Consider the following 27,483-nt stretch of genomic DNA (forward strand, 5'->3'; position numbering starts at 1 on the left):
AGTTTTAATCAAAGCAAGAGTTGTGTAGCCAATACTGTGTGCCTGCATATATGTGCGCCTGTGTCTTGGCATACAGTACCATGTCCTGGATGCTGAAAGTCACTCGAGGTCCTGGGGAGGCTGTGTCCACTCGAATTTCGGGGAGGTCCTCTCCATCCCCGATCCTAGACCATAGTGATAGGGACCCTTTAGTGATATCCTTTCATAACAACAAACTCATTCTGTAAAATATGACCTTAATTTAAATTGTACTAATTACAGCATTAATCATGCATGTTTATGCAGCTACTCATGTGATGAACATTGGTGCATATAGTAAAAAGAAACTAACTTCAGAATCACACATCTGCAACTATGTCTATCTTTCTACTAATGTAATGCACAAATTGTATTTTCTATGAGATGTACGTCGCTTTGGAGAAAAGTGTCTGCTAATGAATAAATGTAAATGTAATCATAAATACAAAGCATTAGCAACAAAATGCGTCTTGGAAACCTTGCTGCTGAACATCTGTTTGTCCACAAAGGTGAAGGTTTACCTTGTGCGGTCTGCCCTCAAAAGGGGTGCTCTTCCAGTTGCAGATATACTCTTGGACCTGCTGTAGCTTGGCTTATAACCCAGACCCCACTTGTCTTTCAGAGATGCAGCCTGTTAATTAAGCAGGCAAAATATAATTGTGATAAACTGCATTCTTATTTTGACTAAATATTTTCACAATTATTTTTACAAGTTGATAAAACTTGAACTAAGATTTACATAACTAAGAATTCAACAAGCCTTAATTTATTAAAAAAAATGTAGACTCCTAAAAAATATATATATATATATATATATATATATATATATATATATATATATATATATATATGCAGTTTTTTACCATGTTTAAAAAAAAAAATAAAAACTGTTCTAGTAAGTAAAACTGGATCATTTGATTCTTGTACTGCAGTGTTTTGTTTCTTAGAGAATAAATCGTCTCCAGGTAATCAGTGCTCACCCTCATGCTCGACCTCCGCAGCTTCTTCCTTACATCTCTCCTGATGTCATTGACAGCAACAGATTCCAGTTGCTGGTACCTTTGGATCTCCTGGTTAATTGTTCCTTCGCTTGCACCCAATTTCCTGATTGGCCACAGAAAGCACAGATATTTTGGTACCAGACACAAAATGAGATGATTGTTACAGTAAAGAAGGTAATAAGGACAATAATCATCAGCTATTTAGCACATTAATAGACTGTTTTTTGGAAAATGGTTCTTAAGAGGGAGCATTTTAACAAAAAGGGGAAAAAAAAACACAGTACAGGACTCTCTCCACTTTACCTGAGGTCATCAATGACTTTGGCTTGCTCATTCAGCTCTCTGATATCCACTATTCTCTTGGAGAATTTGCGCCCCCCGTGCCTCATTGATTTGGTTTACAACAGCCATTTGGCGCTTGTGATCTATGGGTTCCTGCATGGATATATTAACAAAAGAACATCTCAGTATTTATTCTTTTCTTTTTTTTTCTCAACTAGATCCCAACATGCCAAATCACATGACTGTCACCAACACCATAAGACGACACTTTCTAGGAAGAGAAAGATTTAAAAAATAGATGTAAACAAGTTATTCAACATTTTTTCCCAATTAATTAACAAAAGAAAAACTATAATTGTGCTAAAACTCTATTTGATCTAATAAGTGAAAAACAGGAGTGAAAAAAATAACTGTTGCTTAACAAGCCATTTCAAAATTTCTAGGCTTGGAATGCTTAATGTTCTTCGGTTTTTCACTGATTTGACCGCACAAAATGTCACCTAGAAAAAGAAGTCACAACCCCATGGAAACGGCCACCATGTGAGAGACAGAGGAGTGCCAATTAAAATGGGACACCAATCATCACCCAGGGAGAGAGAGCACAACCGTGATTTATCGTCTACATACGCATCCCCATGAGAGTGGCCGGGGAGCCCTGGCCCGTCTGCCTCTAGACAGGACACTCTCAGAGACGACCGATGCGTTCAGGTACTCGACGGGCACAGAGAACCGCTGAGTTTTAGGGGTCAGCCCCAGGAGGTGGTTTACCAGGCGCCTCCTGAGTGTAGGCCTATGGCTGGACTCCCCATCCATGTGCTGGAAAAAGTGGAGCTGGAAGTGAGGTCCAGCTCAGAAATTTCCCCATCTGACAATGGCCAGAAGCGGTCACATTCATCAACTGGCTACCCTCCATAAATGGGTTGGAAGCTGTTCTAAGCAACATACCATAAAATCCATAACAAGAAAGCTTAAGAAACAAAAAGGTAAGACTCAAGAAAATTCAAAACACAGTACTCAAATTCCTAAAAAGGGAATACAAAAGGATTGGAATGTGTTAGTTTGAGGAAGGATTCTACAGTAGAAATGTTGCTATTCAGTAACCTCTTGATTTAAAATGAAAAAACACACAAAAGTGCTACACAACATCGATGAAGAAACAACATGGAAAGGAAAGTTACTCGCCAAGTTACTGGTGGGATGTGAACCTGAGAAGATAAGCAGTCAGTGGGTGAAGAAAATGAAAGTAAACATGGTGAAGATAATCACCAAGAAGACAGCGAGACAGAGAGGGGGAAGTGGAACATGGCCAATGTTAGAGCTGTGGACACTAAGAAACGGACACCGACCACATGGCCTGTTGGGGATCCGCCGTCCACTTCATCCTCGTCCGACAGTTCTGCCACATTGAAGGAGTTAAGATCAGCGATGTCGTCCACATCCTCCTCCCCAGTTAATGACGTGAGCGTGTTGCCAAGGGCGTTCAGACGCTTGCCAATGTTGGGGTCCATGTGGACATCAATTCCACACATCTTCCACAGAACGTTCAGCGTCCAGGTACCAGCGCTGCTGCTGTCTGTGGGGTTAAACAGCAAGGTTCACACAAGAGAGCAGAGGAGGCCCCTTGACTACATCTACACGGTTAAATTCCTCAGCCAAAGCTGAACACCAATAGACCTTGAATGAAGCTGCTGGGAGTGAGAATCATTGTGTGGGAAGTATAATCTGCTGACCTGCTGAAGGCTGACTCGTGGTTCTGGAGCACACCTCATACGTGCCATCAGGGACAACACCTAATGGAAGAATACACATATAAACATAACTCTACAGAATACTGCTGCACGAGTTGTGTTTGATTTGCCAAAGCACTCCCATTATCTCCTCTACTCATTTCTCTGCACTGGCTTCCCATAGCTGCCCGAATCAAATTCAAAACCCTGGTTACTGTGTACAAATGCATCAATAGAACTGCTCCCGGTTATTTACAGGACTTGATCAACCGTTACACCCCAGCCCGGCCCCTTCGCTCATCTACTTCTGCTCGCTTGGTGGTCCCGCGCGCAAAAGGCAAAGCTCGGAGGTTCTCGGTTCTGGGTCCGTTGTGGTGGAATGACCTTCCCCTGTCACTCAGAACTGCGGAAACTCTGTCCGTTTTCAAGAAGGATCTGAAAACCCACCTTTTCCAGATCCACTTCACCCAAGATCTCTTCAGATCGTCTATGGTGTAACTGTTCACGCATCGTAACTCCATAAGCATCCCCAGATACAACCTTTATTCAGCCATTACTCTGGCATTGTACTTGCTCATTTGTGGATCTTATAATATTTAAAAAATTCGTGGGAGGGTATCAAGATTTGTCTATCCTGTGTCTATGCACCTACTCGAACGATGAACCTCGGTGCAGCAAGTGGTAGGGAACAAACTAGGTTTGCTTGAGACTTTCATGTCTGCAGCTATGTCTCCTCTTGATTTAATGCATAAATTGTACTTTTGTTGAGATGTTCGTCGCTTTAGACAAAAGCGTCTGCTAAATGAATAAATGTACACGTAAATTTAACTCATATACTGTTAAGCAATGATTAAAAATACCCCATAAGATACACGGTCTACCTGCAGAAAACCATACCAAACAACCCCACCTCTCCTCCATAAAGACACACATACATACTCCTGTAACTATGAGAAACTCACAGGCGTTCATGACGATGTCACCTCGCACTTCAGGCTTCCAGTCATCCCAGGATGTCTCAAAGCCTTCAGCAAAACGAATGCAGAAGTTCTTGAAGTGGCCCTTGCTGACCAGTGACTCTGAGGAGCAGGCCGTGATGAGCGTGCTGTCGATGGTCAGAACTAGGGCCGAGCCTGTATCAAAGTCCATGCTGTGGTTTCCCTGATGGGGGTGGGGGGCACAGCAGAAACGCATTTATCCAAGAAGGCCACTAACCCAAAAGCCAACAAAAACAAATAATTTGATCATTCTAAGGACACCAAAGGGGGAAGCAATTTAATTTGTAGCATGATTAAGATGTGGTACTGCATACCTTAAATTACCAGCACATATAAACTTCCATTACAAATTCCAGTGGACCACATCCAAAAAACCTTGGCTAAACAATTTTAAATGTAACACCAAACGAATATGCATTTTTAAAATACATCGCTAACAATGATCTGTAATTATGGAATCAGACATCATGACATTGGAATGATCCTGATACCAGCCAACAGGAAGTTTCCACATGCTGTGTCAGGTATCCCCTGGCATACCTGGGAAGTGTTGGTGATGGGTAGGCAGATGCCCAGGTCATTGACCGTCAACTGCAGAAAGAGTGTACTGAAGGCCTGGGCGGAGGTCTGTTGGATACCAGGCAGTTTATCCACCACCTCCCTGGTGGCCAAGTGAATGTCCTTGTTCAATGCCAGCCGCTGCTCATTCCAGTTGTCATACGCTGCCTTGTAGTTCAACCAGAAGAGCACCGCTGTGGATACAATTGGCAGCTTCCTATTAGCGTTGCATAACAAACATCACTTTGACATGCTCCAACAAGACATGTCCTAACATAATCAAACCTGACAATTTAAATTCTTGGCATTAATTGAATTTCCAGTGCAATACAAAGAGAAGTTACATTGGTCACAGAGTCTAGCTGCTTTCAAATGCCACCGAAAGAAATGCTGTTGAATTTGTAGAGTATTTGTCATGAGATACAAACGGGGTGATGCTGGAAGATCATGACAAATAACATTCTTCTGAGCAACTGCTAAAATCATGCAGTGCCAAGTGCTGCATAACTTCACTGGCCTTATGCAGAGTAACTGCCATAATATGTACATATTCATATGCTGTCTTGCCATTGTCACCAGCACACAAAGCATCCTGGGAGACGGGATTTCTCCAGGCCAGAAGTGCTGTATGTAATCAAATACTGACCTCGGTCAAAGGCCACGGGCTGGGCATAAACAATGGGTCGGTTCAGGGTAATGAGCACAGCCTCCTTGTCTGAGGAACCACTTATCTCCTCCTGTAGGGCATTCCGCAGGCCAATGCGTGTCCGGAAATACGCCACCTGGTGGAAGTCTGAGCCAGCTTCTTCATACACCTGCAGGTGCACAGGAAACATGTTACATATCATGCGAGAGAACAATTTATGTGGACTACGACGATCACGTACACAGGGCCGCTATGCCCTTCCTGCTACCAGACGCTCTGGCTCCATCTTGTCTTTTACCCTGTGTCCCTGTCCTGTACAAGATGTTCACGATTTCATATTTTGTCTTCGTTCTGTCCCCAGAAACACACCATGCCTTCATCCAAAGAGCCATGTTTTGCAAAGTGTTAGCTTTGTTTTAATAACTACATTCATGATATGTAAACACAGTATGATCTGACCAATGAGAAATTGTTAGTAGGTGGCACTCACTCTAATTGTGTTTAAGGCATGTATTGTTTTTGTTCAGGGAGCCCTGCCTACCCAGTGCTAGTTTGAGTGCTGAACTGCTGTTCAATGATCTGCTGAATAAAACTTTACTTTTATTTGCTATAGTGGTATTATCACACAGCTCCATCAAGGAAAACTTCTAAGTATAAATGTATTAGACTGCTAACAGAGTAGTACCTTAATCTAAAAAAAAAAAAAAATCAATTCAAGAATCCAGCCTCTGGGACATAGGCCTAAATAGCTAATCAAGTTATAAGTTATAATGGCAGGACAATACAGTGATGGATAAGAAATCTGTAAAACAGAAAAGGTCTTCCGCTCACCTGGTGCTTCACAATCTGACCCAGTGCCAGGTTCAGGTCCACCTGGCACTTCCCAAAGAGCTTGAGGTAGCTGCTGCTGCCAGGCTGAGCCTTGTTCTGGATCCTGTTTGAAAGCTCCAACTCAATCAGACCAGTTTCCAGCCTCACTGCACGCATAGATGGTGTGGTGGCTGTCATCTGGATGCCCTGCAGGGACAACATGCAACAAAAGCATCAAATAAGGGTCCTTCTCATCACGCTTTGTAACAATAGACATTCTCTTATGAACAAATGAGAGCAGTACAGGTACCTTAAATATGAGATTAAGCGAATACAGCAGGATTTTGGGTTTGTCTCCATCTGCTGAAGCATCATGTTCATTCCACAGAGGAATGGGCTGCTCCCCACCTGAGGAACACGTCAGTTTCTGCCATATAACACCAGCTTACCAACTATTGCATCCCAGTCAAGTGTCAAGTCTGAGAACCCCCAGTCAACTGAAAACTCTGATAAGGAATCTGTGGTTATCAGGAAAAGAACCAGACAGTTTAGTAAAAATGAAGAAAATTTAAAGTCCAAAGGTAAAATAAAGCTATGAAACACAAAGGGATCACACTGTTCATTTGGAAGGTGCCCATGCACTATCAAACCTGAGACTTTCTGGATGACTTCATTGACTTCCTTCATGAAGACCTTCTGGAGGAACACCAGATGGTTCAGGAGGTCTGTAGTCAGATTGTGCTCAAATGAGCCGATCTGTAAACAGGAAGACTGTGATTAAACACTAGACATGGATGAATAAGTACTGATGCAGCACTGCAATGCACAGTTACCTCTGCCACACAGCGCAGGTAGTTGCCCTGCAGGTAGCTGCCCTGCTTGCTGGGAAAGTCATCAGGGGCTGAGGCCTGGTCTGAGTGACTCTCATGCTCTTCCATGATGTATTCTCCAGACATAGTGACGGGTGGCATAGTGAGGGTGGCAGATGGGGCTCCAGTGGACAAGTCCACAGGGGACACCTTAGATGTGAAGCGCAGCATGTGGTTGGGCAGCTCGAATGTGAACCTTGTCTGTGCACCTGAGGAAGGGATGCAGTGGGAATAACAGAGAAACTTGAACACATAATATTTTCACAATAAAAACATAATTCTCTGGAATTACATGAAAAAATGCAGTAAACAGTAGTATTATTACTGATAGATGAAGGCTATACAGGAAAGGATATCTGTCACGTATGCAACAAAGCCTTGCTTATACACACTCTCCATCTACAAGAAACAAACATGGTCCAGCGGAAAGGGGGTTCATGGGCGTCTCACCAGTCATGCCATGACTCTTCATACGGCCCATCTTATACTCTGCCTTAAGCGAAGGCAACAGTGCTGCCCCAATGGCAATGCCATCCAGTGTTGCACTGAATTTAAGCACAATGGGCTTCTTCTCCAGGCCTTCAGGCAACTGGGGGAACTGGGTGGCCTCCACTGGAGTCTGACTGATGCTGGAGGATGCCTTGTCAGAAGCCAGTGGTGTGGGGGTATCCTCCCGGTTGGGTGGAGGCCTTTAAAGGTTGGGGAAAAAAAAAAAAGCACACCATACCTTGCTGTAAGAGAAGCTGGGAGACATCTGGTATCTGTGCACTTTGAAAGAGTAACAGTAAACTTACGCAGAGGAAGGTTGGCGGATGAGGTCAGAGATCTGCTTGGACAGCTGGTGGGAGCTGCGGACCATCATGCTGTGCAAAGTGGCAGGGTGCTGGGGGATGTCGATAGCAATAGCGCCCACCTTGCAGACAGCTGCGTTGTTGGTCTTCAGGCCACGCTGGGCACTGTAAAGTGCCTGGGACTTTGCAATGTTGCACTTCACCACCGTCCTAAAATGCACAAGAGTGAGGACGACAGAAAAGGGGTGGGTTAGAGACTCTTGCAGACACATCTGTCTCCATACCACTCAGCTGTGTGAAGCAGCCAACAAACATTCCCATGTTATACATATAACGTCCATCTGTGACGGACAACATGTATGAAAATGCAAATGCCACATTCTCCAGAGCAAGTGTTCCAACGAAACATGAGCAAATCAATGTTACAGAAAATGAGCACGATACACGGCAGTACACAAGGAAACTGGAAAACACCTGTACAGTTAAGTACTACATTCTGTAACGGGAACAAGCTTATGCGTCACACATTGATGAAGGTCAACAATGGAGAAAAGAAGGGAAAAACCAGTAGGAAATCTTGAAAAATACTCATACCAGTTCTTCAGATTCAGTAACAGATTGCTAAATTCTTGATTGATGTTCTAAGCACAAAATATATATATATATATATATACTGGTTATTACATTCATTCAGAGTAGTGTTCCCTGTGTGGTGAGCTTTTTAAAAAAATAAATAAAAAAAAAAAAAGAATCCTTAATGACCCGCTCTTAAGGTTCCTTGCTCATAGAACTCAAGCTGTACCACAGAGTTACAGAACTGGGACCACCCCATTGCAGCCCTATAGAGTTGTGTGTTGGCTTCTATGACCACTAAGCACAGCTGAGCTCACTTAAAAATCTATCGGGGGAATCCACAGCAGGGCAAGGGATTGTTAGACAGGTCAGGTGGACGGACATCAGCAAACACACATCTATACAGGCAGGCCACTGAGGGTGGGCCCTGTAATGCGGTTGTGGTCACATACAGAAACTCCTGCTTGACCGTGAAGGTGGGAGATGTGGGGAAATCCTCCAGTCTACTCAAGCAGGTCAGAGGGAATGCCAGAGAAACAAGGAGAGAGCAAACCAGCTGTGAGGAGCAAGGGCACGTGCAGTGCTCTGTCGCACCACAGAGACCCTCATTTCACCAACTATACATTAATAAATTTGAGGTTATTACTTCCACAAGTGCCATTAAATGCTATTGTTACTCTTACAATCAAGAAAGGGGCAAGCCATAATGTTAGAACAGCAGTACAAGAAGGAGTAAGATATAGAACCAGGCAGCTTGTTTTTAACAAAGTCGAGCGATAACATTTTTAATTGCACATTTAAAAATAAAAATGAAAAAGCATCACCAAATTGCTGAAATAAATTCACACAGACACACAAACAATCCTGAAAACTGAACTTACAATTTGGACATGCTTGCCAAGAAATATGAAGTACTATATGCATTTACATGTATATATTTATTTATTTCCCAAACACAAGGTTATTCTTAAAATGCAATATACATTCAGAAACTTTAAACTGTAACATGGATTATCATTAATATAATATTAAGGTACTGGAGCAGAATCTAATCAAGTCAAAGTTCTTAATAATAAAAATAATTACATATGCAGCCACAATGTAAACATTATTGCGTGTAAGTAGATAGGCAAAGTAGTCTATAAAATATGAAGATTAACCAAAATTAAATTCTGTAAGAGTAACTGTCAAGGAATCAGAGAAGGAAAATTAAGTGGTACTCACTGAATATTAGGTGTGATCCCCTCCAGCAACACTATGTTAACTCCTCCAATATGAGCTGAGGCACACGTCTCTGTCATTTTCTGGTGCAGTATATCTGTGGGAAGAGTGATGTCAAATGCCAAGTGAGGACTACCCCACGTTCAGCTGACATCCCTTTTTCAATTTGCAAAATTTGCCCGCCCGTCCTCATCTTCATCTCCATCTCTTTTGCCTATCCATGCAAACTCTATTCTAAGTCAATGCTACTTGCTACACCACTGCACCACACAATTCTATAACACAGCAGCATTCTTTGGGGGTCACCTATTTGCTAATGTGTTTCTGAATGTTTCTGAAATAACACTGGCAGGTGAAATGCACAGAGGATTTACTGCAGCATGAAGGATCATAACCGCAGCCTCAACTTGTGTAACCGGGGTGTGGAACCTATGGCCATCCATCAGCACAGTGTATACTGTTGAACTCACCTTTCATTTTCTCCTTGAGCGTGAAGCTTCCATGGATTTTCTTGAGCTCCGCCTCCATGGTGAGACCACCGATGTCGGCCTCCAGGTGGGTGCGGTTCACCATGCCCACCCCGAACACGATAAGCGTGACATGCTGTGCATCCACACTGCCCAGGCTGCGTCGCCGGCCTGTCCGGGGAGCGTCTGAGGGCTCCTTCTCGTTCTCAAACACCACTCGGCACACGGGCTCCGACGGACTGTGCCCACCCTCTGCATGCGGATAACACACATTCCATTATGACAAATGATGAGTCAACAATAATGCAGAATCCAATTCCAGAAGGTCTCTAACAACAAGCTGTGGCTACTGTTCTCCACACAACAAGCCCAAATTGAAAACCTGAAGTCTCTACACAGTATAGAAAATCTTCTAAGTGCTTCACAGTAGTCTTTCAGCAGAGAGTTGAAGGGGATGAAACGAGGGTCTACCTGGGAGGCCATCAGGTGAGGACTTCTCTAGGATTCCTGTGGGGTCTGAGATGAGCGAGTAGAAATTGAGCAGCTTGTACATGTTCTGCCAGCACTCAGCCGATGGCTCGCTCTGCTCTGACACAGTGATGGAGTCAGAGTCGTCCATCTGGACAGTCGTGTGGTCAGCTGCATCCCGGGAGCCCTTGCGAGACAGTCTGGAGGTGCGTCGGTCTGTGCGGCTCAGTGGGTTCTTGCTTCGTGTCTCCCTCCTGGCCTGGAGGTCTGGGCCCGTGGGTCGCTTGCCTCGCTGGCTATTGCCACGGTGGGTTCCGTTGAGGCTACCACGTGAGCTTCGGCTGAATTCGCAGGAGCGGAAGTCGCGAGGTGCGCGTGCTTTAAAGGTCGGTGTCGGTGAGGCAGAGCCAGCAGTATAGCGGTTCAACTTAATATCAGTGTGTGTTGCTTTGATGTCATCAATCATGGTACTGAACTGGTGGATAAGCCGCACCAGCGCCATGTCCACGTACTGGCTGATGGACTGGCACGAGATGGTGAAGTTGCAGTGGAAAGTGTTGTAGTGCCGTCGGTTGAGGTCGTGGAAGGCAAGGGCGGTAGAGTTCTGGGGTGTGATCATGTACTTCTCCATAACAACTGCATTGAGACTGAATGTCTCGATCATCAGTGCTGGTTTGAACTCCATAGGTGGAAGATTCACAGTGCCCTGTCTGGAAATGCGAAGAGGGAACCATCACTAAAATCCACACAAGGATTTACAACTCATCTCTAAATTTAAGTCTCATTCTTTCTAACTCACAGCATTCCTTAATACTCATCTAGATCAACTGCCCCAGCTAAAGCAATTCAGTGATGATTCACTCATGTTTTGTCCTCCTCAGTAAAAAACAGATGAGACCCCTTTAACAAAATTAGCAGACAATCAAAGTATTAACGAACACTGACCTTTAAATTTATTCTCTCTCACACACACAAACACGCACACAGAGTCTACAACCACTTGTCATTTTAGCTATTTCTTTCCTTAGAGTGTTAAGGCATGTACAATTATTTACCCATTTTTACTGGTGCAATTTAGGGCAAGTACCTTGTTCAAGGGTACAATGGTACGATGAGGTCATTTTAGGCGTGTTGGTGAGCTCTGGGAAAACCTACCTCCTTGTTTTTTTGTTTTTCCGCTCCTTGGCCGTGTCTGAGTCCACAATGTCTGCTCGCAGGCACTCCAATGTCCCAGACAGAGACAGATGCTCTCCAAAGTACATCTTGTAGCTGAGAGGAGTGGCATCTTGGGACTGGATCCCAGTTTGGGTCAGCAGAGGTTTGAACACAACCTGAAAAAGGGACGAGACTGAAGACTTTGGCATCACCAAGTGATGGGAAGACTCTGAGCTCTTCCAAACATAACAAAATTGCCCTGCTCAGGCTCATCCTTATGTCCATATTGGAAAACACAACCATGCAAAGAAAGTCATTCTTCAGAGGAATGAGCTAACAAAATTTAAACAATTTTCTCTCAGTCTGAACAACCTTGCATTCTACAAAAAAGTGACTTTACGATTTGATTCTTTGTGTTTTCTTCCAGAAAAAAAAGTGCTCTGCGTCACTGCGTGAGAAGAGCACTCTATAAAAACAAACTGAATTGAATTTGAAGAGCTACAGAAAACATGGCAGCCATGTCGTGAACATGAGGTAGTACATCTACCTATAAGATATAAGCATTTAGATAAACTGCTGAGGACATCAACATATTCTCTCTCAAGCTATAGGAAGGACCAGACTTGTCAGACTGACAGATGAGTGGCAGAACAAACCTGGGCATCAGCCAGCTGCACAGCCACTGGACACTGGTTGCCCTCCTCAACGTCGGCCATGTCATCCTGGCTGGTGCTGTGCTGAGACTGCGTGCCGTCCAATGTGTTCTGATCACTGGAAAGCACCCCGTTGAAATCTGACGCTGATGGAATGGTAGGAAGGTTGTATGCCATGCCTGAAGAGTAGCAAGAAGGAAGGGCCTGTTGTTCACTTGAAGCTATTAACATTTTAACTAACTTCAAAACTAAAATTATTTCCCAGAATGAAATAGATGCGACACTCCCACGGTAATCACAAAACAGGTTGAGGAAAGCTCTCTGTACTAGGAAGACTAGAAACACTAATTTCAAAACTGCACCCTCTCATCTAACTTAGGTTATCAAAGCTGACTTGCGACTACTCTGAAATAGAGCTCAGTGCGGCTAAATCTGAGCCTTCATTGTCTTGGCAGTCAGTTTGCCAGTAAACATTTAAATAGTCCCATTTGAAAATATGAGCTCAAGGAAAACCCATGGAGAACTGCCTCCTTCCTCATCTGGTCCATGCCAGACCTGGTCCCTCACCAGTTTGTAGACTGTTGTGTTGGGAGCGGTTCATGGGAGACTCCTGCAGGGTGCTGCCCCCGTGGTTCCCGACGGCATGGGACATCCAGTTGTAGAAGCTGACGGAGGAAGGCTCAGACAGAAGGGGGTGCTCTGTCAGTAAGTCAGAGCCCATGGCATTGCCTGCGGAGAGAGAAAACTGACTTTAGGCCATTTTTAAAAACATAAAAATGCCCAAAAACACAGTTTTCTTGTCAAAATGTATGCTAATGTAGAGTTTTCACTAAACCATCTATATTACAAAGAGATGACATCTTTTGAAGTATCATCTTAGTTTAGTAGACAAGTAAAATATGACCCCATTCCAACATTATCTTAAAATACATTTCTTAGATCTTATGAGAGGAATTACAATGCACCAGAAAGTCCCTCAAATGGCAAATTGTTAAGTACCAAATAATTAGTATAATGGGTCTTAAATTGGTTTTGTGCTTCTAAAAAATACAAAAAACAAATTAAAATAGAAAGAGTGTTAAGCATGGATAACATAAAAGCTTCAAATACAAATAACTACCACTTATCTTTAGACTGAAATTAGCTCAATATTAGAGAGTTCAGAAGGACAGCTCAATAGCAGTTTCCCTAGTGAAAAACGCCATTAGTACAGACTAACAAGGCACTGTAAAACTGATGGATCATGAGGATAAAAATATATACAGCTAGTCTGAAGCACCATCCCCTGCGCCCTCGCACCAGTTCGCGTTAGAGAACTGCTCTTGGCCGCAGCAGCCCCCCTCTGCGGCGTGCCCTCCAGGATGTTGTGTAGGCTTGGGAAGCTGCCGGTCAGGTAGCTGAGGAGGCTCTCCTTTCGAGGACTGTCCCTGGGAGGAGGGGGGGCACGCCCTGCATGAGCTGGCGAGTCGACAACGGTGTCCCCGCTGGTGTAGCTCAGGGACTGGTACGGGTGCGACCCCTGTGAACAGATAGCTGGTGGTTGGAAGTCCTGGGTCAACACACTGGGCAACATGCCCTTAGTATATATTCAAACAGAAACACGTATGTAAATAACTAGAAAATGTGTTCACACAAACGGTCAAAATAGTGTCCTGCTAGCACAACAAATAGCACTGGAACCACACACTGCAAGGACTTCTGGTTTGGACTCGAGCTCAAATCTCACTTAGTCTGTGCTGAGTCTTTGTATTCTGCCCTTAGTGTGTCAATGTGTGCAACTGCCCAGTGATGGACTAGTACAACCTCTAGGGTGTACCCTTCTTCACACCCTATGCTTCAAGATTCTGTACCACTGAGACTCTGTGTGGAACAAGCAGTTACTGATAGTGGATGAATGGATGCCAAGGACTGAGTGCTTCAGAGGTATGCTGAGGACCTCCACACACACACACACACACACACACACACACACCTTTATTTTGAGGCCAGATTCACTGTGGTTGTGAGCTTTGGAGAGCTTCTTCATGATCTCAGAGCCGGTGACATGCCCCGAAGTACCCCCTGTCTGGGATGGCCGGGTGCACACTCCTTCCAACAGCATGGTGTGTTCACTCACTGTAGCTGGAAGAGGAAGCATCATGACCGTCTAACAGATTCATTACAATTTCCATGTGCAACAATTATTGAAGTAGTGCAAATTTCTACACAGCTCTGTTGTCTTCCCACCTGCATCAAACTCGAACTCGGCTCCATCAGCACTGGTGTCGCTCTGGGGACCAGGACCTGGTTCATCCAGACTCTGCTCCACAGGCTCCTTGGGAGCAGCTGGTTGGGCAGGCCGCATGAGACCCACGGCCTTGAAGCCCTGCGTCACCACAATGAACTTCATCCACTGCCGGGCCAGAGCTACGAGACCCTTCTTCAGCGTCACCAGTGCAGGTAGGCCATCGCTCTGGTTGGGAAGGGAAGCACAACATTCTGTCAAACTAAACAGACTAACATGATCAGATGGAAGAGGGAGAAGCTTAACTTCAAAATCATGTCACCGCATGCTGCTTTCATTATTTACAGTGTACAGTGCAGGCGTTGTGAATTATGATCACATGGCAGAAGTAAAAGCAGCAAGATGTCAAAGGAGTGGACTCTCGAAACCTGCGACAGAGCTCACCATGGTGGCTTCTTCAATGATGCCATAGTCAGCCTGCTGCAAGTAGCGGTGCAGGATGTTGCAAAGCAAGCAGGATGGATTCTCATGGAGATACCGCGCCCGCTTGGTGACTCGATTGTACTTGCTCCGCAGCGGAATGTGGATGCTCTTCTTCTGCAGTCAGAAAATATTTTTAAAAAAAGCTGCACAATTTAATTCAGGAAAATCTCAATGTTATTATTTTGCTGAAAAAGAATGTTTCATTACAAAGCCAGTTAATCAGAAACTACATAATTGTTTAGTATTTGAATAAAAGAAAAACCTGAATCAAAGCAAATTAACATGTAGCTACAAGTAGACTACAAACTATATATATTCCTATTCATTTAATTTGTATTCAACTACAGTTTCTTTAAAAAAAAAAAACCTGAAGAAACTGGAACGTGCTTAATAGTATTTATTGGCTTACAAAATAAATACTGGAAAAAAATTTTCTTAATAATGTAAAATAATGACTATCATTCAGAAAACAAAATGGGTGAATTGCAAAGTGACAAAAAAAAAAAAAGAAAAGTGGTTTAGTTCAGCAGACTGAGTGAACCAGTGAGAACTGGATGCTGTGGTCTCTGACCTCCAGTGCCTCTGTCATGATGCAGCCCATGACAGCACAGATGCGCAGAGTGCCTTCAGTATCCAGTTTGTGAAGTGAGGACTTCAGCTGGTCTATGGGGACAAGCCAGGCCCCTATAGCTGGCGTCGCTGTACTCAGGAGGTTCAACTGCCTGTGGAAAACAGCAGTATGTTACGATGGGGGTCACCGAGCCACTGTCTATCAGATAATGCAACATGTATAATGATTTTCATAATGGTTTATGTCAGTGGTTTTCAGCCCTGAGCCTAGGGATACACCAAAGGACGGAACACTGAGATGTTAAGCATTTTTCTCCTGAAGCAGATTGAGAGTCTCTAGCTCCACCCTTCAGGCATGCATACCTGGAAATGGCCAAGTCAGGTGAGCGCACATTGGTGGGTGCGGCAAAGCTGAACCAGATCTCCTTGATGGTGAGCTTCATGCTGCTTGAATCTGGGGGTGGGGGCACAAGGGGGAGGTCTTTCTTCAAGTCATCTGACTCCACTCCCTCATCCTGCAGGAAGAAGATCGGTGACAGGATGCACTTAAACATCTTTTTCGCAAAACACATCTTGTATTTAATAGCGCTATTAAGTGGTAAAGAGGTAAAGTAGCTGCCATGCAGTTGAAGAACATGGCTTTGAACCTGTAGCCCTGCATGTATTAGTATATTTTTGCCACGAATAAAAGCTCGTCTCATTGAAACAATTAACTTCAGAACATAGATGTGACATTTCTTGCTACCAGTTTACTGTTTATCTTCACAGAGCACCAGTTCGAGTGTCTGAACAGCACCATAGCAACCCACCTGTTCGTCTGAGTCAGAATTCCCATTGGCGTCGGAGGCAGGGCTGGTGGCAGCGGTGGCATTGGAGGTGTCATGCGGCAAGTTGTCATCTGACACGTCAGTGCTGTAGCCACTGCCTGTTTGCGAACCAGAGGACTTGGAGGTACCACCCTTCGCTGTGCTCTCCTTGCCCATGACACCAAAGGCACTGAAGAGCATAGCCCCCGACTGGCGGCCACCTACAGGGATGAGCAAGAGAATGAAAGAGCGAGTCACTTCCATGATTGTGGCCCGAAGAAAGATGTAAGTACAGTTGACAGTATGAGTGTCTTGCTGGCCAACAGCCTGTATTAGTTTAGTACCAGATCAGACAACTCTACTCAATCATACAAAGCGAAGCATGTCAATGACTTCATTCCACTGCAGCTGTAAAATTAACGGCCGTAGCGACTCACGACAGCGAAGGATATCTCGAAACTATGAGAAAATGGGTATTTTGCCACGCAGGATTTTCCATCTCACAGTCTCATATGGACTGCTCAAAGCGTGGGGCTATGAACATTACAAGGACTCCTTCCCAGCATACTAAATGCAAATGCTGATTGTGTGTGATTCTCACTGCAATGTGTCAGTGGAAGCCCATTTAGCTACAGTGCTAATCCAGCGTCCCACTACAAAATTAGACTGGAACGAATTCTGTGACAGCCACAATCAAACTCCCAGGTATTTCCCTGTGCAATCCACCTTGAGCACTTCACTGTCAGGGGGTTTTTCAATAATATTTTTTAAGAGTGGTTTCAGACCTTGTAAGAAGACTTTGTCAGACTAAAAGGATTACTGGGTGAATCAGCAAAGTATTGCTGTGTTAAACATTTAAGTTTCCTGAAAAGGCTTCCTAATAAAAATAATTCTCTTTTTCTATATGGTGAATTACAATTTTTCTGATCATTCCTTTACTTCTGGGGAAAAAAAAAAAAAAAAAAAAACACAGGTTGATAAGTATCAATAAGAGAATATGTATGAATAACACAACTGAGCAGCAGGAAAGAACATGCTTATTTTGTAGAACAAGGACTGATCACTGCCTGCACAATACCACTTAGTTGCAGTATGCCATGCAAGCATGCTGACTTTCCATGTGAAACTCAACCTTCAAAAAGGTCAATGCTGTAGGGACACATCAATCTAGTGGCAGCACAGCCTCTAAATTACATTCATATGAGCATGAAAAATGATTATTCAGGATAATGAGTGGTGATACAGCAGAAGGCCTGGCTTTGTGATGATGGAAGGACATGTAATTGCTGTGAAGAATGTGGAACTCGTTAAAAAGGAGGGGAAAAAAGGCCAGCGTGACGCCAAACACCGCCTTGGGTTCGTATCAAAATGTCACTCTGACAAAAATCCACCGGTATCTCCTTTATTATGACTGCAGTGATCAGGCGTTTAAATGACTCATCACATAAGTTTTTGTTTCACAAAGGCTGAGGTTAATTAAAACTCCTATGTCAAATCTCTTCGACGAGCAACATACTGGAGTGATTGGGGATTAGTTGTTCAAAGTCAAGCAAGGGAAGCTATGACTTGTGACAATTTCTTCAAAAGAATGCAACGCAATGGACATGTAGCGGAGACACAGAGACGACCGCAGAATTCCTATTGTAAAGTCAAGTATTAATAACACACAGTTGAGCCCAGGCTGAACTATTTGCACAAAGATGACAGAATTAAGTGAAATTCGAATGAATCGCATAGCGAATACAGTGCTCACCCTTGACAGTGAGGTTTTCAATGCCACACTCAAACATGATCCAGCCCCACTTCTCCAGGCTGCTGGCAGAGCGTGCTGAGTCGGCACTGCCTGAGGGCTCTGTCTCATCTACCAAAGTGAACTCATCCAGCTCCTCTAGGTTAAACAACACCTTGGACTTCTCAAAAGGGATGGCTGTGATGACGCAAGTGCCAATATCTGAGGAAAAGAACAAAGGAACACATGCACAAAAGGAGGAATGGCTTCGAAAAACTGCTCTTCGTAACCCACTTTTAAAGCACCCTCTGAATCTCTGCACACAGACAGACCTTAAGAACTGCTTCTTCCCAAAGCTAAGTACTCATCTCTGCCACTGATCCTCCTGACTGCCCAACTTACACAACATTGCCCCCCAGAGTTGAACTACCAAACAATAATGTGGGAGTCACCTGGGGAGTCCAGGCCCCGCAGCTGGCCATGGATGCGGTGGATATTGAGCTTGGCAGCCATCTCCTTGCCCTTCTCAACACCAGCATTGGAACGCAGAGAGCCAGATGACTGGGGTTGCATCTTGGTGGCAGCTGCATATCTCTCCAAGGCCACAGAAGGTCTGCCATGCTCAGGTGCATTGGCACCTTCCTCCACGATGCCTCTGAAGGGAGTGAGGATGAAGAAGAATGCGTCATTGGAGTGGTGCCAAAAGGAGAAAGCTGTGATGCACTGGCCACTGTGAAGCTGCCATGGACCCTAACCCCAGACCCAGCACAGGATGGTTACCGGTTCATTCGCAGTTGTGTGGCGATGCTGTCGAAACACAAGGCTACCAAGGACACATGGGTGACCATCTTGCTGCTGCTGGAAGGGGAGGCATCGTCCACAGAGGCCTGAAGCAGACACAGGTTCACCTGGAAAGAAACAAACAGCCAATTTTACACTGTACAGAAAGACAAACCATTATAATCCAGTGAAGTCATTCTCATTTCAGATAGAAAAAAGAACCCCCATAGTATCGAGGAATGAAGGTGAATTCAACATACTTTTGCTGCTGACACACACATGCACACACACGCACATAGACAGCTCACAGTGTCTGAAACCGCTTGTCCCAAGTTGGGTCGGGGTGAGTCTGAGCCAAACCCAGCAACACAGGACGCAAGGCTGGAGGGGGAGAGGACACACCCAGGACGGGACGCCAGTCCACCCCAAGGCACCCCAAGCGGGACTCGAACCCCAGACCCACCAAAGAGCAGGACCTGGTCAAACTCGCTATACCGCCGCTTTTGCTGCTGAGCTCTCATGTATTCCCATCCAGTTTAAGGTTATCCATACTGAGGAACAACGTTAGTACATCTGTGTGTGATTCTGGTTAACTGCACCAAACAACCACAATTAAGCTTTGATAAAGTTTACTCCAGATCATTCTAATTAGTGGAAAGATACATTCAGAGACAACAAAAATTTTAGTGTAACCAATTGCATTTAATTCACAACATGGATGCATTTCACTGTGACTCCCTTAGTATATCACTTTGTGCTACAGGAAAGTACCATTTGGCTTTTACTTAGCTGACATACCCATTTAAAAACTGAACTGAATCAAGTTTGCACAATTTGGGATTTAATGGTTTCAAAGGGACCTAGATACACCAAGTACCACTGCTACAGGTCTGTCATGAAAATGAATTATTGCCCTTTATGATGTCAACCTATAACGTGTGACAGAGATTTATGTCCCATCACATCTACAGCATCTTCATGACACAAAAACAGTTCCCTAATTCCACAATAAAATGCAAAGTACAGCAGTTACCCTTTATCTGTTGTCCTAAGTGGCAAATTCTGCCCCATTCTTCCTTTGTCCATTTTGAGGAACTGAGATCTAATTCAGGTTTAATGAATGGGACAGCTGGTAGTGTAGTGGTTAGAGCTGCTGCCATTGGACGCAAAAGTCATAGGTTTGAATCCCACCTCCAAGAGAAAGAAACCCTCCTCCTGAGAAAGGTCTTCTTCTTCAGAACCGCTTGTCCCATACGGGGTCACGGGGGAACCGGAGCCTACCCGGCAACACAGGGCGTAAGGCCGGAGGGGGAGGGGACACACCCAGGACGGGACGCCAGTCCGTCGCAAGGCACCCCAAGCGGGACTCGAACCCCAGACCCACTGGAGAGCAGGACTGTGGTCCAACCCACTGCACCACTGCACCCCCACATCCTGAGAAAGGTACTTATGCTAAATTGATGCAGAAAATAAAATTGTATAAACAAGTAAATAATTGTAGATAACATTGTAAGGGGCTTTAGAAAAAAAGAAAAAAAAAAATTTAAAAATCAGCTAAATTAATAAATGCAAATGTAATGAAATTGGCTAGTGACCAGATAGGGCAGGGTTTGGCTTTAGGAGGAGACTGGCCCTACCTTTGGAATGGACACATTAGCCTGGAGGCCTTTAATCTTGACATTGTCCTGCTTGGCTGACAGGTCTGTCTGACCAGCAGCAGTGGTCATAGCCCCCAGAGTTTGGTTCTCCACCTTTGACGTCCTGTGCTCATTCTTTGTTGCGCTCTGGTTAAACAATCATAAAAAAATCAAATGCTATCTTATCATTTATTATTCTGTCAATACAAAAATTTAAACATCTGAGAAAGTCAATAAAACATCATTACGTGTGTTTGTGCAGCCAAACAGAAAGTGACTACTTTAAACATTTAGCCTATAACACACTTAGCACTCACAGAGTCAGATACTGTGGACTTGCTGATCTGATAAGCTTCATTTAACACTTTTGCATGTAGGTCATCCAGAATGGATGCTGGGTGGCGGACGCTGGCAAAATGAACCATTGCTTGGATGTATCTGGCAAAAAAAAAACAAAAAAAAAAACAGAATGTGTCTATTACTCTAAATACAGTGAAATCACCAGCAAAAGTCCCCGCCCTATAACAAGACAGAAACAAATATCGCTCAAGAGCACATTGCAGAACACCAGTAAACAGTATTTCATGTTGATTTGCCACATTTAAACTCTATGATGGCCGGTCTGTGGGTGAGTGTTTACAGAAAACTGTACCTGTCCAATGCCTCAGCTACCAGGGGAGTCAGCACTATATTGACAGCCCCCTTCACCTCCACGATGGCAGTGGTTCTGGTCTGAGCAAGTGGCTGGTCCACGCTCCAGTCCTCAGCTGCAGTCTCTTCATCAGTGGTCTCTGCTCCATTCGACTCCAGAGGAGTGTACGGGGTGCTATAGGCAAGGAGGCACACAGAGAGGTATCAGTCAACGTAACTGGACTAGAAAGGTCCAATTTTATTTCCAGGGACACACTCTACATTCATGGTCAGGTGTGTTGAGTACACACACACACACATTTTCTGAACCGCTTGTCCCCGTGTGTCCCCTCCCCCTCCGGCCTTACGCCCTGTGTTGCCGGGTGTGTTGAGTATTGCCATAAAAAAAAAATCTCTTAAACAAATTCACTGGCCTGAGACAACAGTGATCTTACTATCATATTGTTACTGTTTACAAATCCTTTGAAGGTTTTAAATTATGACTGCTTAATTTTTGGTTCACCTTTTGAACCTTCAGAGTAGTGCCACTGAATATTCAGCTTAGAATTCAACTTACTGATAGATTTCATTGTGAATTTTACCTTTCTGAGTCTCCCATCATAGGAACACTTCTATCCAGCAAAGCGCTTGCGGCGAGTCCAGGCTTTACAACCTACAAACACAACAACGTGAAACTGAAAAGTCCTATTATTTCAGTTGTACTGTAACTGAAAAATTTGCCTGAACATTGTTAACTGGCATTTTATGGTTATTCCCATTTCCTCCCAAAGTCCAAAAACAAACAGCACAAGCTGGTAACACTACATAGTTGAGTGAATAAATGAATGTCTGCATATGTGTGTGTGTGTGTGTGTGTGTGTGTGTGTGTGTGTGTGTGTGAGAGAGAGAGAGAGAGAGAGAGAGAGAGAGAGACACACCCAAACTACAGAGTGGTAAATTCTGTTTTAAAATATGTGACACATTCATACCTTGAAGGTGGGTATGGACAGCTGGTCAAAGGAAGAGGAACTTTCTTCACTAGTGGGCGTGTCAAGATCCAATGGGCGGTGCAGGGAGGACTTTGATGTCCTCTTGTTGGTGGGCTGCTTGACAGACCAGTTAAAGACCTGATAATGGGCTAAATAGTTGTGATAGCATGCCATGACATGGGGTTCAGAGGTCAGCAATCCTGGCTGGGGGGTCTTTTCCACCTCAATGGAGCCTTCCTCTTCGACACCCAGGGCGGAAACAAAGGAGGTCTGGGAAGCATGGCTGGGGATGGGTGGTTGATGGGAAGGAAGACGAGGCTCTGTGACGAAGTTGCCATTGAAGGCATAGGCAAGAGGTCCTTCCACACTGTGGTATATAGAGCTGCGGCTGTAGTCTATCTGCTGGGCATGTGTTCTCCGTTTCCTCTTTCTGCCTGGAAACGTGCCGGGACCTTCGTCACCGCTTGTGTGTTCAAACTCCTCAGCAGCTGAGAAGTAGGCCTCACTGTCCGCCACTGACATGCTGGAGTCTACAGAACGGTACTGATGGAAGGTGCTGGAGTCAGCCGAAGGTGTGAATGGGAAAGAGCTGACACTGCGCCGCTGGCCAGGTGAATCCAGTGCATTCTCATCGCTGCGAGACGCACCGCAACCAAGAGACCCCCCGACAACAGGTGGCACCTGCCCTGATTTGTCCCCAAATGCAGCTGCTGAGAGGCTTTTGGTGCTGCCCAGGAGGGCAGAGCCAACAGAGGACTGGCGCTTGAGTGGAGAACGCAGAGGTGACCGGAGAGGGGAGACAGGTTTGCTCTCGCGGGGCTCCTCGGGGACCCTGTGAAGGGGTGATAAGCCTGTTAGCAAGACCAGGAAAGAAAAAATAAAGAATGAACTACCCCAGCACCAGCATTGTGTGACTCACACTCTGCTGCTGTCCTCCAGTTTGTTGACTGGAGTGTCATCTGCACTGGATGAGGCGCTGTCCCTCTCTCCTGCCAGCAGAGGCAGTGTGGCACTGCAGGAACTGTTCTCTTCCAAGGAGGACGCAGAGCTATGAGAGCGACAGGGCACCTGCAGGCTCAAATGCTGACCCTTCTTCTCCAGGTCCAGCACAGGGGGGCGCCCCTCCCGCTTCAGGCCATTACACCTCCCTGCAGCGAAAGAGAAAAGAGAAGAAGTGATAAGAACAAGCTATCATCACACAGCAACACAAAATACAATTATAAGATGGAAAGTAAGCAACCGTACTTTAGCAGACCACCTATTACCGAAAACACTTAAGTAACCAAATCAGAGAAATTCACAATACAACAAAAGCCATAAAAAAAAGGAAGGGGCTGAATTGGTGAAGTTTCGGAGCAGGATAGCAGGACACCGTACCCTCGGAAAGCTTGGTTGTTTCCTTGGTGATGATCCACTCGTTGGGTCGGAGCAGTGACTGGCCATAGCACATGTCAGACTCGGCGCTGGAGCTGGAAAAGGCCGAGCTGCTAGATGGAGTCACCTGTTCCAGCCGGAAGAAGTCCAGGCCTGTTGCTGAACCCCCATAGAAACGGCAGCCGCCCAAACACCCGCATCGGCCCCTGCTGCGCCTCTTTGCTGCTTCCTCAGGCCATAGGAACCAGAGCCTGAAAAAAGGAACGACTGTTAATATTAGTTATCATTGTGCTGCCTTGAGATGCTTCCATCCTGAGCAACTGTACTCATTTACACAATTCACACACCTTACCCACTGTTAATAAATTAGAGTGCCACATTTGCCTCAGAACAGACAACATTGTGACTGCAAATTCCTTAACCACCAATGCTCCCTGTGACCCATGACCTAACTGGAGTTCGGTAGACTATTTGCCTGTTTTTGCCCTGCCAAGCACAAAACAACCTGATCCCGACATACTACAATTTATTTATTTTCAGAAATACACCACGTTTTACACATAGTGGAAAAACCTGTTGAAACACTACACTCACTCGCTTTGCTGATCAACACAGCCCACCTCTTGAAAATCCAGATAGAAGTGTGCATCACTTACACTGATGGTAATACATGGCATGAAACTGTATACTGGACTTCAATATAGAGCAGCTGCCATCATAACTTGAACAGGAGAATGAGTGTATCATTAGGGTGAGTGTTCAGTGTACATTTAGCTAACTACCTAGTGTACACTCTGTACTGAACATTTAGTAAACTATTAAGTAAAGCCAGATTACTTTGAAACACACTACACCAAATACTTTAGTGGTCAGACAGCAGGGATGACTGCTTGAAAACACACTGCGTTAGACATTCAGCAGCTGTTTAGTGAAGTCGGGCCTGACCGTTTAGTACGAGTGTCGTGAAGCTCCAAGAAGCGTCTCTGTGCCTCGTGCTTGAGCGGGTGGTCAGCAGCAAGGGCTGCATCTGCTGCCAGAAGAGAAAAGATCACCGAGCCAGCCTCCAGCCAGAGAGGACGGCGCATCTGAGGGGGCTGCAGGCCCAGCCTCCCTCCATCCTGCTGCTCGATGTACTGCCGCAGCTGCACGTCCTGCACGACGGCGCTCACACCCTCCCCCACAGCCTGGTTATGAAGGTTACAGTTGGCCAGTCGGATGGCGCTGGTCTGCAAAGGTGTGGAATGAGTAAACAGATGGGGTTCATGTACCAGATACTAGCAAAAGAATAGCAGTACTAGAACGTGCAAGTTCTGTACTTATGTGTTCCTATACTATGATATACAGTTGCTTTTTTGAAACTTTACACTGTGAAGTTGCTTACAAGCAAACTAACAGCTGTCAGACAAGTTTTAACAAGCGTTTACTCTAGTGAAAATTTGCAAATGCCATTTCTCAGATGAATAAAAGTATAATTAACTGGATCTACAAAGACATGGAAAGGGTTAAAACAAGAAGCAGCTCAGAATTCTTTTTTAAAATTTTGAATTTCATTCCTTGCAGGCAATTGCAGATTTAGCAGCACGGCAAACCCTAACATATCTGCCGTTTCAAAAAGTGCCGCTGCAGTGGTATTAACAGAGGAAATGTTCAAAGGTGCAGTGAAACTAACATAATTGTACAGCATATTTTACAGCTCTTCAGTTAAATGAGACTGCAGATGCAAACACAGAAGGCAGTCAAAAGTTTGGCATGAGCAAGCAGTGAGAGAACCTTTATGTTGGCAGCACAGCCAAGCTCGACGACGAAGAGGTCCACCCCATCCACAGACAGCCGTGTCATCGTGTACTTCAGCTCCTCTGACGTGTGGCAGGGACCGGGTAGCGAGGCCAGCTGCAGGTCAGGAAACCCACCCCCATTAGTTCCACCACAGCACGCACAGACACAAGTGGTCAATAAATACTTCACATTTAGGTGATAAATCAGTCATGAACAGGGTAGAACTGGAGTTTGTGGGAGGATGTATTTTTATTTTCAGTCATTTTAAATTAGATTTAATTTTAATGTGGCTGAAAGTTAATAACAGTTTTACAGTGTTTTAAAAATTTATTATCTGAGGTTTTCACCGAACCTACGTAGTGAATAAAACAAAGGACGCCAGTATTATTACATTTATGACTTAGCGGTAAAGTGAATTTGGATTAATGCACATATTAAGTTACTGTGTTTCCAAGGCAAGGAGCCAGTGCACATACAGTCCCCAAATGTATTCCAAGCAGGCCATTCAAACTGCTCAGAATCAATAGATTAAAAGACAGTGGAGTGGATAATTGATTGATCTGAGCACCTTGGCATCGCAGAGGCGGCGGTCCGCCCCGTGCTGACAAGTCACCTCTGACTTTGGCTGCTCCAGCTGGAACTCGCGAGACATCACGTGGAAGACGAAAGCCTCGCCCCACTCTGCTAGGCTGGCCAGCTGCACAGAATGTGAAGGGTTAACGTCAAATCAGAGGTCAATGAGCAACCCTCAAGTCTCAGAACTCAGGAGTGGTAGGATCTAAAGGTACAGTTTTGGATCTTGTGGATCCTGACGAGTAGATCTGAAGAGTGGTGATGGACTTGTGTTCCTGGAGGAGATGCACCTGAAGACAAATGTTAAAACAACCTGTCCCTCCTCTTGCGGGAAACCTCCTGAGTCATTTATACCATAGGTATTCAGCTGGACTGCGTTCAAGGAGGTAGATTTCGAGGCAAACCCTGACTTCTCTTCCTTGAATGACTTTCAAGAGACTGTGACAGAACATTCACTAGAAGGGACACATAGATCATTATGTCTACTTCATTTAAAACAGCCGTGCTTCAGAATCCCCCCCCCCCCCCCCGTCTAATGGCATTCAAAGGGGCCCATGCATGGTTTGCAGCCATTTAATGATTTGTGAATTTTGCTGTGCTCTAATTATTCTCCAATTAATTATGCAAAACCCATAGCTGCCATCTTTAAAGCTGTATTAAATGTGTTGAGCAGCAGTATTTGTCACCATGATGTTTTACTGCCCTGCATCATATCTGAAACGGATCAAAACGACAAACTTGCCGGTTCACAGAAAATCAAACACCAAGACATCAGGAGGAATGTACTGTGCAGGAAAAAATAAAAACAGCCATGAGAGGAATGAAGCAAAGCCACTTCAGAAAGCTTTCCTGCTACGTTATTACTGGGCAAACTCACATGAAGTCTCACTCTATGGTTCAGTGTGCTTTCAATTTCATTTCCCATTATTTTGTAATTTCCCATACAGGACCTGAGCCAGCCAGTCCATCCTTGCACGCATGCATGATACTGAAGTTGTCCATAATGACATTTTGTCAAGCCCAGCCTCTGAAGTTTCAGAAAAACTCCTCTGGGATTAGAAAGGAAAGGAGAAAAAAAAAAAAAAAAATCTGTGGAAACACATTAGTAGAAAACTGGCAACAGGGAGAGAAGATGCAAAATGGAGACTGAACAGAGACTGACCTGTGGCACAGTGACTTTGCCCGTGAGAGCTCCTGCCTGAAAATCAACGAGCCAGGCGTACTCCAACGTGTCGCTGCCCGGGGGCAGACCTTCGTCTGAGAACATGGCATGAGCACGCATCTGCAGGCCTGACAGACTCAGATGGCCATCCCGTAGCAAGCTGCCTGATGCTTGGCGCTGTGGGGAAAGACTGGGATATCATGGCTGACCAACAGAGAAGAATGGAGAGAACTGAATATAAACAAAAGACCATGCAACCCTTTTCTTTATACTTAAAACTCCCACACTTTGTGAAGATGTCCACCTAGTCAATGATGGAAATTATTCCTCTTTTAGGAAGCAGTCAATAAAAAACTTCTGGAATTATTCTCATGGTAAACTCTCCAGGCCTACTCAGAGTTGGTGTCAGAAACTCAGAGGCCACTCAAGAAGAAGCAAAGAGTCCCAATTAATCAAGGTACTAGTTCACTGTGAGTGTTTTTTGTCAGTCACAATAGAAGTAAACCCTATCCT

General features: G+C 44.8%; 1 protein-coding gene across 1 annotated transcript in view; it reads right to left on the bottom strand.

Annotated features, from left to right (window-relative positions):
- kiaa1109 (KIAA1109 ortholog) overlaps positions 1-27,483 on the bottom strand; it is a 63,901-nt gene that overhangs the window by 13,933 nt on the left and 22,485 nt on the right. The window contains 44 exon segments of the mRNA XM_018759655.2: positions 80-164; positions 540-649; positions 999-1,122; positions 1,323-1,396; positions 1,398-1,454; positions 2,648-2,874; positions 3,032-3,091; positions 3,991-4,189; positions 4,567-4,778; positions 5,231-5,399; positions 6,062-6,247; positions 6,351-6,448; positions 6,691-6,796; positions 6,874-7,118; positions 7,360-7,598; positions 7,704-7,910; positions 8,726-8,776; positions 9,498-9,591; positions 9,965-10,213; positions 10,433-11,139; positions 11,585-11,760; positions 12,241-12,416; positions 12,805-12,966; positions 13,537-13,756; positions 14,210-14,358; positions 14,464-14,689; positions 14,906-15,058; positions 15,516-15,666; positions 15,878-16,029; positions 16,324-16,541; positions 18,074-18,271; positions 18,502-18,704; positions 18,830-18,957; positions 20,467-20,613; positions 20,784-20,904; positions 21,119-21,292; positions 21,699-21,769; positions 22,086-22,917; positions 23,005-23,233; positions 23,463-23,710; positions 24,405-24,685; positions 25,230-25,349; positions 25,804-25,932; positions 26,971-27,147. Coding sequence (XP_018615171.1) covers positions 80-164; positions 540-649; positions 999-1,122; positions 1,323-1,396; positions 1,398-1,454; positions 2,648-2,874; positions 3,032-3,091; positions 3,991-4,189; positions 4,567-4,778; positions 5,231-5,399; positions 6,062-6,247; positions 6,351-6,448; positions 6,691-6,796; positions 6,874-7,118; positions 7,360-7,598; positions 7,704-7,910; positions 8,726-8,776; positions 9,498-9,591; positions 9,965-10,213; positions 10,433-11,139; positions 11,585-11,760; positions 12,241-12,416; positions 12,805-12,966; positions 13,537-13,756; positions 14,210-14,358; positions 14,464-14,689; positions 14,906-15,058; positions 15,516-15,666; positions 15,878-16,029; positions 16,324-16,541; positions 18,074-18,271; positions 18,502-18,704; positions 18,830-18,957; positions 20,467-20,613; positions 20,784-20,904; positions 21,119-21,292; positions 21,699-21,769; positions 22,086-22,917; positions 23,005-23,233; positions 23,463-23,710; positions 24,405-24,685; positions 25,230-25,349; positions 25,804-25,932; positions 26,971-27,147 — 8,340 coding nt within the window.

The sequence above is a fragment of the Scleropages formosus genome, chromosome 5, assembly GCF_900964775.1.
Source record: "Scleropages formosus chromosome 5, fSclFor1.1, whole genome shotgun sequence".
NCBI classification, from domain to species: domain Eukaryota; kingdom Metazoa; phylum Chordata; class Actinopteri; order Osteoglossiformes; family Osteoglossidae; genus Scleropages; species Scleropages formosus.